The sequence below is a fragment of the Pecten maximus genome, chromosome 16 (genome assembly GCF_902652985.1).
Source record: "Pecten maximus chromosome 16, xPecMax1.1, whole genome shotgun sequence".
Lineage (NCBI taxonomy): Eukaryota > Metazoa > Mollusca > Bivalvia > Pectinida > Pectinidae > Pecten > Pecten maximus.
Window position 1 is genome coordinate 18,320,426 of NC_047030.1, and position 15,519 is coordinate 18,335,944.

General features: G+C 41.9%; 1 protein-coding gene across 1 annotated transcript in view; it reads right to left on the minus strand.

The window, feature by feature from the left end:
* Window positions 1-15,519, minus strand: part of LOC117314665 (DNA ligase 3-like) — a 37,691-nt gene that overhangs the window by 9,903 nt on the left and 12,269 nt on the right. Inside the window, 5 exon segments of the mRNA XM_033868748.1 lie at window positions 12,033-12,120; window positions 13,099-13,178; window positions 14,102-14,140; window positions 14,142-14,234; window positions 15,103-15,258. Coding sequence (XP_033724639.1) covers window positions 12,033-12,120; window positions 13,099-13,178; window positions 14,102-14,140; window positions 14,142-14,234; window positions 15,103-15,258 — 456 coding nt within the window.

The window sequence follows — 15,519 nt, forward strand, 5'->3', positions numbered from 1 at the left end:
GTGCTATCTCTCTCAGACATAACACATTGTATGATACCCACCTTGATATGCTGTCTCACTCAGACATAACACATTGTGTGATGCCCACCTCGATGTGCTATCTCTCTCAGACATAACACATTGTGTGATACCCACCTTGATGTACTGTCTCACTCAGACATAACACATTGTGTGATACCCACCTTGATGTACTGTCTCTCTCAGACATAACACATTGTGTGATGCCCACCTCGATGTGCTATCTCTCTCAGACATAACACATTGTGTGATACCCACCTTGATGTACTGTCTCACTCAGACATAACACATTGTGTGATACCCACCTTGATGTACTGTCTCTCTCAGACATAACACATTGTGTGATACCCACCTTGATGTACTATCTCTCAGACATAACACATTGTGTGATACCCACCTTGATGTGCTGTCTCTCTCAGACATAACACATTGTGTGATACCCACCTTGATGTACTATCTCTCAGACATAACACATTGTGTGATACCCACCTTGATGTACTGTCTCTCTCAGACATGACACATTGTGTGATACCCACCTTGATGTACTCCCTCTCTCAGACATAACACATTGTGTGATACCCACCTTGATGTGCTGTCTCTCTCAGACATAACACATTTTGTGATACCCACCTTGATGTACCGTCTCTCTAATACATAACACATTGTGTGATACCCACCTTGATGTACTGTCTCTCTCAGACATAACACATTGTGTGATACCCACCTTGATGTACTCCCTCTCTCAGACATAACACATTGTGTGATACCCACCTTGATTTGCTGTCTCTCTCAGACATGACACATTGTGTGATACCCACCTTGATGTGCTGTCTATCTCAGACATAACACATTGTGTGATACCCACTTTGATGTGCTGTCTCTCTCAGACATAACACATTGTGTGATACCCACCTTGATGTGCTGTCTCTCTCAGACATAACACATTGTGTGTTACCCACCTTGATGTGCCGTCTCTCTCAGACATAACACATTGTGTGATACCCACCTTGATGTGCTGTCTCTCTCAGACATAACACATTGTGTGATACCCACCTTGATGTGCTGTCTCTCTCAGACATAACACATTGTGTGATACCCACCTTGATGTACTGTCTCTCTCAGACATAACACATTGTGTGATACCCACCTTGATATGCTGTCTCTCAGACATAACACATTGTGTGATACCCACCTTGATGTACTGTCTCTCTCAGACATAACACATTGTGTGATACCCACCTTGATGTGCTGTCTCTCTCAGACATAACACATTGTGTGATACCCACCTTGATGTACTGTCTCTCTCAGACATAACACATTGTGTGATACCCACCTTGATGTGCTGTCTCTCTCAGACATAACACATTGTGTGATACCCACCTTGATGTGCTGCCTCTCAGACATAACACATTGTGTGATACCCACCTTGATGTACTGTCTCTCTCAGACATAACACATTGTGTGTTACCCACCTTGATGTACTGTCTCTCAGACATAACACAATGTGTGTTACCCACCTTGATGTGCTGCCTCTCAGACATAACACATTGTGTGATACCCACCTTGATGTGCTGCCTCTCAGACATAACACATTGTGTGATACCCACCTTGATGTGCTGCCTCTCAGACATAACACATTGTGTGATACCCACCTTGATGTACTGTCTCTCTCAGACATAACACATTGTGTGATACCCACCTTGATGTACTCCCTCTCTCAGACATAACACATTGTGTGATACCCACCTTGATTTGCTGTCTCTCTCAGACATGACACATTGTGTGATACCCACCTTGATGTGCTGTCTATCTCAGACATAACACATTGTGTGATACCCACCTTGATGTGCTGTCTCTCTCAGACATAACACATTGTGTGATACCCACCTTGATGTGCTGTCTCTCTCAGACATAACACATTGTGTGTTACCCACCTTGATGTGCCGTCTCTCTCAGACATAACACATTGTGTGATACCCACCTTGATGTGCTGTCTCTCTCAGACATAACACATTGTGTGATACCCACCTTGATGTGCTGTCTCTCTCAGACATAACACATTGTGTGATACCCACCTTGATGTACTGTCTCTCTCAGACATAACACATTGTGTGATACCCACCTTGATATGCTGTCTCTCAGACATAACACATTGTGTGATACCCACCTTGATGTACTGTCTCTCTCAGACATAACACATTGTGTGATACCCACCTTGATGTGCTGTCTCTCTCAGACATAACACATTGTGTGATACCCACCTTGATGTACTGTCTCTCTCAGACATAACACATTGTGTGATACCCACCTTGATGTGCTGCCTCTCAGACATAACACATTGTGTGATACCCACCTTGATGTGCTGCCTCTCAGACATAACACATTGTGTGATACCCACCTTGATGTACTGTCTCTCTCAGACATAACACATTGTGTGTTACCCACCTTGATGTACTGTCTCTCAGACATAACACAATGTGTGTTACCCACCTTGATGTGCTGCCTCTCAGACATAACACATTGTGTGATACCCACCTTGATGTGCTGCCTCTCAGACATAACACATTGTGTGATACCCACCTTGATGTGCTGCCTCTCAGACATAACACATTGTGTGATACCCACCTTGATGTACTGTCTCTCTCAGACATAACACATTGTGTGATACCCACCTTGATGTACTGTCTCTCTCAGACATAACACATTGTGTGATACCCACCTTGATGTACTGTCTCTCTCAGACATAACACATTGTGTGATACCCACCTTGATGTACTGTCTCTCTCAGACATAACACATTGTGTGATACCCACCTTGATGTACTGTCTCTCTCAGACATAACACATTGTGTGATACCCACCTTGATGTACTGTCTCTCTCAGACATAACACATTGTGTGATACCCACCTTGATGTACTGTCTCTCTCAGACATAACACATTGTGTGATACCCACCTTGATGTGCCGTCTCTCTCAGACATAACACATTGTGTGATACCCACCTTGATGTGCCGTCTCTCTCAGACATAACACATTGTGTGATACCCACCTTGATGTACCGTCTCTCTCAGACATAACACATTGTGTGATACCCACCTTGATGTACTGTCTCTCTCAGACATAACACATTGTGTGATACCCACCTTGATGTGATGTCCCTCTCAGACATAACACATTGTGTGATACCCACCTTGATGTACTGTCTCTCTCAGACATAACACATTGTGTGATACCCACCTTGATATGTTGTCTCTCTCAGACATAACACATTGTGTGATACCCACCTTGATGTGCCGTCTCTCTCAGACATAACACATTGTGTGATACCCACCTTGATGTACTGTCTCTCTCAGACATAACACATTGTGTGATACCCACCTTGATGTGCCGTCTCTCTCAGACATAACACATTGTGTGATACCCACCTTGATGTACCGTCTCTCTCAGACATAACACATTGTGTGATACCCACCTTGATGTACTGTCTCTCTCAGACATAACACATTGTGTGATACCCACCTTGATGTACTGTCTCTCAGACATAACACATTGTGTGATACCCACCTTGATGTGCTGTCTCTCTCAGACATAACACATTGTGTGATACCCACCTTGATGTGCTGCCTCTCAGACATAACACATTGTGTGATACCCACCTTGATGTACTGTCTCTCTCAGACATAACACATTGTGTGATACCCACCTTGATGTGCTGCCTCTCAGACATAACACATTGTGTGATACCCACCTTGATGTACTGTCTCTCTCAGACATAACACATTGTGTGATACCCACCTTGATGTGCTGCCTCTCAGACATAACACATTGTGTGATACCCACCTTGATGTACTGTGTCTCTCAGACATAACACATTGTGTGATACCCACCTTGATGTACCGTCTCTCTCAGACATAACACATTGTGTGATACCCACCTTGATGTACTGTGTCTCTCAGACATAACACATTGTGTGATACCCACCTTGATGTACTGTCTCTCTCAGACATAACACATTGTGTGATACCCACCTTGATGTACTGTCTCTCTCAGACATAACACATTGTGTGATACCCACCTTGATATGCTGTCTCTCTCAGACATAACACATTGTGTGATACCCACCTTGATGTACTGTCTCTCTCAGACATAACACATTGTGTGATACCCACCTTGATGTACTGTCTCTCAGACATAACACATTGTGTGATACCCACCTTGATGTACTGTCTCTCTCAGACATAACACATTGTGTGATACCCACCTTGATGTACTGTCTCTCTCAGACATAACACATTGTGTCATACCCACCTTGATGTACTGTCTCACTCAGACATAACACATTGTGTCATACCCACCTTGATGTACTGTCTCTCTCAGACATAACACATTGTGTGATACCCACCTTGATGTGCTGTCTCTCTCAGACATAACACATTGTGTGATACCCACCTTGATGTACTGTCTCTCTCAGACATAACACATTGTGTGATACCCACCTTGATGTGCTGCCTCTCAGACATAACACATTGTGTGATACCCACCTTGATGTACTGTCTCTCTCAGACATAACACATTGTGTGATACCCACCTTGATGTACTGTCTCTCTCAGACATAACACATTATGTGATACCCACCTTGATGTACTGTCTCTCTCAGACACAACACATTGTGTGATACCCACCTTGATGTGCTGTCTCTCAGACATAACACATTGTGTGATACCCACCTTGATGTACTGTCTCTCTCAGACATAACACATTGTGTGATACCCACCTTGATGTACTGTCTCTCTCAGACATAACACATTGTGTGATACCCACCTTGATGTACTGTCTCTCTCAGACATAACACATTGTGTGATACCCACCTTGATGTGCTGTCTCTCTCAGACATAACACATTGTGTGATACCCACCTTGATGTGCTGTCTCTCTCAGACATAACACATTGTGTGATACCCACCTTGATGTACTGTCTCTCTCAGACATAACACATTGTGTGATACCCACCTTGATGTGATGTCCCTCTTAGACATAACACATTGTGTGATACCCACCTTGATGTACTGTCTCTCTCAGACATAACACATTGTGTGATACCCACCTTGATATGTTGTCTCTCTCAGACATAACACATTGTGTGATACCCACCTTGATGTACCGTCTCTCTCAGACATAACACATTGTGTGATACCCACCTTGATGTGCCGTCTCTCTCAGACATAACACATTGTGTGATACCCACCTTGATGTACTGTCTCTCTCAGACATAACACATTGTGTGATACCCACCTTGATGTGCCGTCTCTCTCAGACATAACACATTGTGTGATACCCACCTTGATGTACCGTCTCTCTCAGACATAACACATTGTGTGATACCCACCTTGATGTACTGTCTCTCTCAGACATAACACATTGTGTGATACCCACCTTGATGTACTGTCTCTCTAATACATAACACATTGTGTGATACCCACCTTGATGTACTGTCTCACTCAGACATAACACATTGTGTGATACCCACCTTGATGTACTGTCTCTCAGACATAACACATTGTGTGATTCCCACCTTGATGTACTGTCTCTCTCAGACATAACACATTGTGTGATACCCACCTTGATGTACTGTCTCTCTCAGACACAACACATTGTGTGTTACCCACCTTGATGTACTGTCTCTCTAATACATAACACATTGTGTGATACCCACCTTGATGTACTGTCTCTCTCAGACATAACACATTGTGTGATACCCACCTTGATGTACTGTCTCTCTCAGACATGACACATTGTGTGATACCCACCTTGATGTACTCCCTCTCTCAGACATAACACATTGTGTGATACCCACCTTGATGTGCTGTCTCTCTCAGACATAACAAACTGTGTGATACCCACCTTGATGTACTCCCTCTCTCAGACATAACACATTGTGTGATACCCACTTTGATGTGCTGTCTCTCTCAGACATAACACATTGTGTGATACCCACCTTGATGTGCTGTCTCTCTCAGACATAACACATTGTGTGTTACCCACCTTGATGTGCCGTCTCTCTCAGACATAACACATTGTGTGATACCCACCTTGATGTGCTGTCTCTCTCAGACATAACACATTGTGTGATACCCACCTTGATGTGCTGTCTCTCTCAGACATAACACATTGTGTGATACCCACCTTGATGTACTGTCTCTCTCAGACATAACACATTGTGTGATACCCACCTTGATATGCTGTCTCTCAGACATAACACATTGTGTGATACCCACCTTGATGTACTGTCTCTCTCAGACATAACACATTGTGTGATACCCACCTTGATGTGCTGTCTCTCTCAGACATAACACATTGTGTGATACCCACCTTGATGTACTGTCTCTCTCAGACATAACACATTGTGTGATACCCACCTTGATGTGCTGTCTCTCTCAGACATAACACATTGTGTGATACCCACCTTGATGTGCTGCCTCTCAGACATAACACATTGTGTGATACCCACCTTGATGTACTGTCTCTCTCAGACATAACACATTGTGTGTTACCCACCTTGATGTACTGTCTCTCAGACATAACACAATGTGTGTTACCCACCTTGATGTGCTGCCTCTCAGACATAACACATTGTGTGATACCCACCTTGATGTGCTGCCTCTCAGACATAACACATTGTGTGATACCCACCTTGATGTGCTGCCTCTCAGACATAACACATTGTGTGATACCCACCTTGATGTACTGTCTCTCTCAGACATAACACATTGTGTGATACCCACCTTGATGTACTCCCTCTCTCAGACATAACACATTGTGTGATACCCACCTTGATTTGCTGTCTCTCTCAGACATGACACATTGTGTGATACCCACCTTGATGTGCTGTCTATCTCAGACATAACACATTGTGTGATACCCACCTTGATGTGCTGTCTCTCTCAGACATAACACATTGTGTGATACCCACCTTGATGTGCTGTCTCTCTCAGACATAACACATTGTGTGTTACCCACCTTGATGTGCCGTCTCTCTCAGACATAACACATTGTGTGATACCCACCTTGATGTGCTGTCTCTCTCAGACATAACACATTGTGTGATACCCACCTTGATGTGCTGTCTCTCTCAGACATAACACATTGTGTGATACCCACCTTGATGTACTGTCTCTCTCAGACATAACACATTGTGTGATACCCACCTTGATATGCTGTCTCTCAGACATAACACATTGTGTGATACCCACCTTGATGTACTGTCTCTCTCAGACATAACACATTGTGTGATACCCACCTTGATGTGCTGTCTCTCTCAGACATAACACATTGTGTGATACCCACCTTGATGTACTGTCTCTCTCAGACATAACACATTGTGTGATACCCACCTTGATGTGCTGCCTCTCAGACATAACACATTGTGTGATACCCACCTTGATGTGCTGCCTCTCAGACATAACACATTGTGTGATACCCACCTTGATGTACTGTCTCTCTCAGACATAACACATTGTGTGTTACCCACCTTGATGTACTGTCTCTCAGACATAACACAATGTGTGTTACCCACCTTGATGTGCTGCCTCTCAGACATAACACATTGTGTGATACCCACCTTGATGTGCTGCCTCTCAGACATAACACATTGTGTGATACCCACCTTGATGTGCTGCCTCTCAGACATAACACATTGTGTGATACCCACCTTGATGTACTGTCTCTCTCAGACATAACACATTGTGTGATACCCACCTTGATGTACTGTCTCTCTCAGACATAACACATTGTGTGATACCCACCTTGATGTACTGTCTCTCTCAGACATAACACATTGTGTGATACCCACCTTGATGTACTGTCTCTCTCAGACATAACACATTGTGTGATACCCACCTTGATGTACCGTCTCTCTCAGACATAACACATTGTGTGATACCCACCTTGATGTACTGTCTCTCTCAGACATAACACATTGTGTGATACCCACCTTGATGTACTGTCTCTCTCAGACATAACACATTGTGTGATACCCACCTTGATGTGCCGTCTCTCTCAGACATAACACATTGTGTGATACCCACCTTGATGTGCCGTCTCTCTCAGACATAACACATTGTGTGATACCCACCTTGATGTACCGTCTCTCTCAGACATAACACATTGTGTGATACCCACCTTGATGTACTGTCTCTCTCAGACATAACACATTGTGTGATACCCACCTTGATGTGATGTCCCTCTCAGACATAACACATTGTGTGATACCCACCTTGATGTACTGTCTCTCTCAGACATAACACATTGTGTGATACCCACCTTGATATGTTGTCTCTCTCAGACATAACACATTGTGTGATACCCACCTTGATGTGCCGTCTCTCTCAGACATAACACATTGTGTGATACCCACCTTGATGTACTGTCTCTCTCAGACATAACACATTGTGTGATACCCACCTTGATGTGCCGTCTCTCTCAGACATAACACATTGTGTGATACCCACCTTGATGTACCGTCTCTCTCAGACATAACACATTGTGTGATACCCACCTTGATGTACTGTCTCTCTCAGACATAACACATTGTGTGATACCCACCTTGATGTACTGTCTCTCAGACATAACACATTGTGTGATACCCACCTTGATGTGCTGTCTCTCTCAGACATAACACATTGTGTGATACCCACCTTGATGTGCTGCCTCTCAGACATAACACATTGTGTGATACCCACCTTGATGTACTGTCTCTCTCAGACATAACACATTGTGTGATACCCACCTTGATGTGCTGCCTCTCAGACATAACACATTGTGTGATACCCACCTTGATGTACTGTCTCTCTCAGACATAACACATTGTGTGATACCCACCTTGATGTGCTGCCTCTCAGACATAACACAATGTGTGTTACCCACCTTGATATACTGTCTCTCTCAGACATAACACATTGTGTGATACCCACCTTGATGTACTGTGTCTCTCAGACATAACACATTGTGTGATACCCACCTTGATGTACTGTCTCTCTCAGACATAACACATTGTGTGATACCCACCTTGATGTACTGTCTCTCTCAGACATAACACATTGTGTGATACCCACCTTGATATGCTGTCTCTCTCAGACATAACACATTGTGTGATACCCACCTTGATGTACTGTCTCTCTCAGACATAACACATTGTGTGATACCCACCTTGATGTACTGTCTCTCAGACATAACACATTGTGTGATACCCACCTTGATGTACTGTCTCTCTCAGACATAACACATTGTGTGATACCCACCTTGATGTACTGTCTCTCTCAGACATAACACATTGTGTCATACCCACCTTGATGTACTGTCTCACTCAGACATAACACATTGTGTCATACCCACCTTGATGTACTGTCTCTCTCAGACATAACACATTGTGTGATACCCACCTTGATGTGCTGTCTCTCTCAGACATAACACATTGTGTGATACCCACCTTGATGTACTGTCTCTCTCAGACATAACACATTGTGTGATACCCACCTTGATGTGCTGCCTCTCAGACATAACACATTGTGTGATACCCACCTTGATGTACTGTCTCTCTCAGACATAACACATTGTGTGATACCCACCTTGATGTACTGTCTCTCTCAGACATAACACATTATGTGATACCCACCTTGATGTACTGTCTCTCTCAGACACAACACATTGTGTGATACCCACCTTGATGTGCTGTCTCTCAGACATAACACATTGTGTGATACCCACCTTGATGTACTGTCTCTCTCAGACATAACACATTGTGTGATACCCACCTTGATGTACTGTCTCTCTCAGACATAACACATTGTGTGATACCCACCTTGATGTACTGTCTCTCTCAGACATAACACATTGTGTGATACCCACCTTGATGTGCTGTCTCTCTCAGACATAACACATTGTGTGATACCCACCTTGATGTGCTGTCTCTCTCAGACATAACACATTGTGTGATACCCACCTTGATGTACTGTCTCTCTCAGACATAACACATTGTGTGATACCCACCTTGATGTGATGTCCCTCTTAGACATAACACATTGTGTGATACCCACCTTGATGTACTGTCTCTCTCAGACATAACACATTGTGTGATACCCACCTTGATATGTTGTCTCTCTCAGACATAACACATTGTGTGATACCCACCTTGATGTACCGTCTCTCTCAGACATAACACATTGTGTGATACCCACCTTGATGTGCCGTCTCTCTCAGACATAACACATTGTGTGATACCCACCTTGATGTACTGTCTCTCTCAGACATAACACATTGTGTGATACCCACCTTGATGTGCCGTCTCTCTCAGACATAACACATTGTGTGATACCCACCTTGATGTACCGTCTCTCTCAGACATAACACATTGTGTGATACCCACCTTGATGTACTGTCTCTCTCAGACATAACACATTGTGTGATACCCACCTTGATGTACTGTCTCTCTAATACATAACACATTGTGTGATACCCACCTTGATGTACTGTCTCACTCAGACATAACACATTGTGTGATACCCACCTTGATGTACTGTCTCTCAGACATAACACATTGTGTGATTCCCACCTTGATGTACTGTCTCTCTCAGACATAACACATTGTGTGATACCCACCTTGATGTACTGTCTCTCTCAGACACAACACATTGTGTGTTACCCACCTTGATGTACTGTCTCTCTAATACATAACACATTGTGTGATACCCACCTTGATGTACTGTCTCTCTCAGACATAACACATTGTGTGATACCCACCTTGATGTACTGTCTCTCTCAGACATGACACATTGTGTGATACCCACCTTGATGTACTCCCTCTCTCAGACATAACACATTGTGTGATACCCACCTTGATGTGCTGTCTCTCTCAGACATAACAAACTGTGTGATACCCACCTTGATGTACTCCCTCTCTCAGACATAACACATTGTGTGATACCCACCTTGAGGTGCTGTCTCTCTCAGACATAACACATTGTGTGATACCCACCTTGATGTACTGTCTCTCTCAGACATAACACATTGTGTGATACCCACCTTGATGTACTCCCTCTCTCAGACATAACACATTGTGTGATACCCACCTTGATGTGCTGTCTATCTCAGACATAACACATTGTGTGATACCCACCTTGATGTGCTATCTCTCTCAGACATAACACATTGTGTGATACCCACCTTGATGTACTGTCTCTCTCAGACATAACACATTGTGTGATACCCACCTTGATGTGATGTCCCTCTCAGACATAACACATTGTGTGATACCCACCTTGATGTACTGTCTCTCTCAGACATAACACATTGTGTGATACCCACCTTGATGTACTGTCTCTCTAATACATAACACATTGTGTGATACCCACCTTGATGTACTGTCTCTCTCAGACATAACACATTGTGTGATACCCACCTTGATGTACTGTCTCTCTCAGACATAACACATTGTGTGATACCCACCTTGATATACTGTCTCTCTCAGACATAACACATTGTGTCATACCCACCTTGATGTGCTGTCTCTCTCAGACATAACACATTGTGTCATACCCACCTTGATGTACTGTCTCTCTCAGACATAACACATTGTGTGATACCCACCTTGATGTACTGTCTCTCTCAGACATAACACATTGTGTGATACCCACCTTGATGTACCGTCTCTCTCAGACATAACACATTGTGTGATACCCACCTTGATGTACCGTCTCTCTCAGACATAACACATTGTGTGATACCCACCTTGATGTGCTGTCTCACTCAGACATAACACATTGTGTGATACCCACCTTGATGTACTGTCTCTCTCAGACATAACACATTGTGTGATACTCACCTTGATGTACTGTCTCTCTCAGACATAACACATTGTGTGATACCCACCTTGATGTACTGTCTCTCTCAGACATAACACATTGTGTGTTACCCACCTTGATGTGCTGTCTCTCTCAGACATAACACATTGTGTGATACCCACCTTGATATGTTGCATCTCTGAGAACATAACATGGTGTTCAATCTCTGTCATATTTTCATGCAGGATTTTCCTCCTAGTCTTGATAGGCCTGCAAAGACAGTGAGGTTTAGTGACGGCATACGGTTAGGTTTAGTGACGGCATACGGTGAGGTTTAGTGACGGCATACGGTGAGGTTTAGTGACGGCATGACAAGCTTAAGTATTTTACAGTAAAGTCAAACACTGTCAAATATTTTCTCTCAGTTATAACTTATTAAGAATATTGACATCACAGTTTTTTGGGAAATTTAAATCAACCTCTTTATCATAATACTATACAACCTAAATACTCCAGGGGCTATGTAACGTTCAATCTTTGCACCCACAAGGGCTTGATCAATAATAAGTGTCAGACCTTGGGATTAAGTTTTCATTCTGGGCCAATCCCCTGAACGTGTCATGATAAATTGATCAGTACATATCCAAGATTCTGTTCAATGTAAATCACTGGAATTTCAGGATATCTTAATATGTGCATGAAATAAATCAATTAGGAACATTATATTTGAAAATGCCCCCACTCTACAGAAAGATACCATTCCTACTTAACCTAAAAATTGAACACAAAAATGTCATATTATGGATAGTAGATGTCTTTAAGTGCCTTCTTACTGTATCAGAGGATTTATTTGACTTTGTTTTCTATATGTGGGGGATATTAATAACAGTATTTAACTTATAATGGACAGTGTACCATACTTAGCTATTACGTACATTCCTGACATGACTTCTGCAAAATTATATATTTTCGTGGGGTTAAAAACTTTTGTGGTTTTCTCCAAATTTAAAATTTTCCTGGGGACATGAAATCGTGGATAAAGAATATCTTCATGCATGTACATTAAACTTTTTAATAATTTGTTGATAAAGAATATCTTCATGCACGTACTTAAACTTTTAAAATTTTTGGGACATTTGAATAAGTGTTGAAGTGTACCCAGGAAATAAACAAAACTTAAACCCCCACAAAAACTAATGATTTTACAGTATTATATGGAGGCCATTAAGTATATATTCTAAAACTTACTTGTCCATGATGTTCTCTCCATTAATGTGAAGACAATCAAACACAAACAGGCAGACCTTGGCATCAGAGAATTGGGCTTTCTGTAAGACAACAGCACCGTCTACATAAAACCTTATATACAAAATACATATATCAGATGAAGTTAAAGACGCTACATCTCAAAGTAATTATGATCAAGTGAAAACAAGAATAAGCTGTTGAATAATTACATATCATACATAAATTACACTAATACAACCCTACAAAAATTTGAGCTTTTCTTTTTAACCTTTAAACCTAATGTGAATATATAATCTACTGCACCCCAGAGAAATTCTTTCATGGTCTTTTTCATGTCTTTATATGTGGCACGTAAGATTTGGTCTTATTAACAATCATTATAAGTTATTTGTTTCATATTGCTGGTGTTGATTTGATATATTTCTATACAATGATTGTCGTATTGATGCATTTTTGTGACAGACATGTTATACACTGCCAGTGTACTCCAACAATGTTAGAGGTTTTACACGGCAAGATACTTTTGACAGGCGCCGTGTTACAGTCGGCAAAATAATATCCGATAGAAAAAGAGCCGACCAGCGGCCTCTTATGTTATAGGAGTAACTGCCAGTGATGTTACATCTTTAATGTGCAGGTTACTGTAAATCACTTAGATTTCACGAATACTTTATATCGTGAATTTCCATCCTCAGACATATTTGCAAATACATGATTTCTCGAACGACGACCTAGAAATTACTTTAAATTCCCCGAGCGATGAGCTATGAGGGTGGACTCCTTAAGAATTATATCTCGGTTACCAATAGTTTTGTGGCCATCCAAAAGAATAATTTTCATACAAATAATCGCAAAAGATTTGAATTTAAGATAAACTCTCCTGACGTATAAATACGAAATTAAATCCAACCTGAAATATACCGCAAGTGATTTACAGTTGTTGTGAAGTTAAATTTTTCAATACTATGCTTAATATTACAATGGTCTACTGTATAGAAGTTACCTTGTGAACTCCCAGGGTGCCGAACGGGAGAGGTTTTCCCTGTGGCCGTATCCACCAGTAACACCTCAGCGTCCAGAATTATATCATCCGCGGATGGAAAAGCTTTCGGAATGTGCTCCTTAAAGTGATCTACCTGAAAACACCAATTTAAATACACAACAGGTCGATTATCCCCTTTAAACTAGCTATCTATCCCGTACTAGCTATTCTTACCTAAACTAAATATGTTAAGAAGAGAAGTTTTGAAGTTTTAAGTGTTATTGGCTTTGGAGGAGTATCCACTGCCTTTCTAAGCAAGCCAGGTGTCAGTTGAGCAAGAATTGTTGTTTAAGTTTGCCTTGTTAAAATTTTAGCTGATGAAAAATGAGCAGATAGTAAATTATAGTGACGATCAAGGGTCACTTTTACATATTGAAAACTCTGAATAAAGCAAGTAAACTAACATACTGAAGTAAGTAACTAACCTTATGAGGTTGTACAGGTTTAAGACTCCGGCTGAAGTAAGTAACTAACCTTATGAGGTTGTACAGGTTTAAGACTCTGGCTGAAGTAAGTAACTAACCTTATAAGGTTGTACAGGTTTAAGACTCCGGCTGAAGTAAGTAACTAACCTTATGAGGTTGTACAGGTTTAAGACTCCGGCTGAAGTAAGTAACTAACCTTATGAGGTTGTACAGGTTTAAGACTCCGGCTGAAGTAAGTAACTAACCTTATGAGGTTGTACAGGTTTAAGACTCCGGCTGAAGTAAGTAACTAACCTTATGGATTGTACAGGTTAAGACTCCGGCTGAAGTAAGTAACTAACCTTATAAGGTTGTACAGGTTTAAGACTCCGGCTGAAGTAAGTAACTAACCTTATGAGGTTGTACAGGTTTAAGACTCCGGCTGAAGTAAGTAACTAACCTTATAAGGTTGTACAGGTTTAAGACTCCGGCTGAAGTAAGTAACTAACCTTATAAGGTTGTACAGGTTTAAGACTCCGGCTGAAGTAAGTAACTAACCTTATGAGGTTGTACAGGTTTAAGACTCCGGCTGAAGTAGGAGAACTGTGATCCTTTCTTATGCAGCTGTACTCTTTCCCCGTCATACTTAATCTCGGCATAGAAACCATTAGGACACCTCTTCATGGCAAACTGAACAGACCGACATGCTTCAGCCTGAAACACATACAATATGCAAGAAATATATAAATGGGATTTTAACTCAGTTTCCATGTCAATAAATAAGTAGCACTGGTGTCATGAGATATAGAATACATACAAGCATAGGTAGGACTGGCGTCATGAGATATAGAATACATACAAGCATAGGTAGGACTGGCGTCATGAGATATAGAATACATACAAGCATAGGTAGGACTGGCGTCATGAGATATAGAATACATACAAGCATAGGTAGGACTGGCGTCATGAGATACA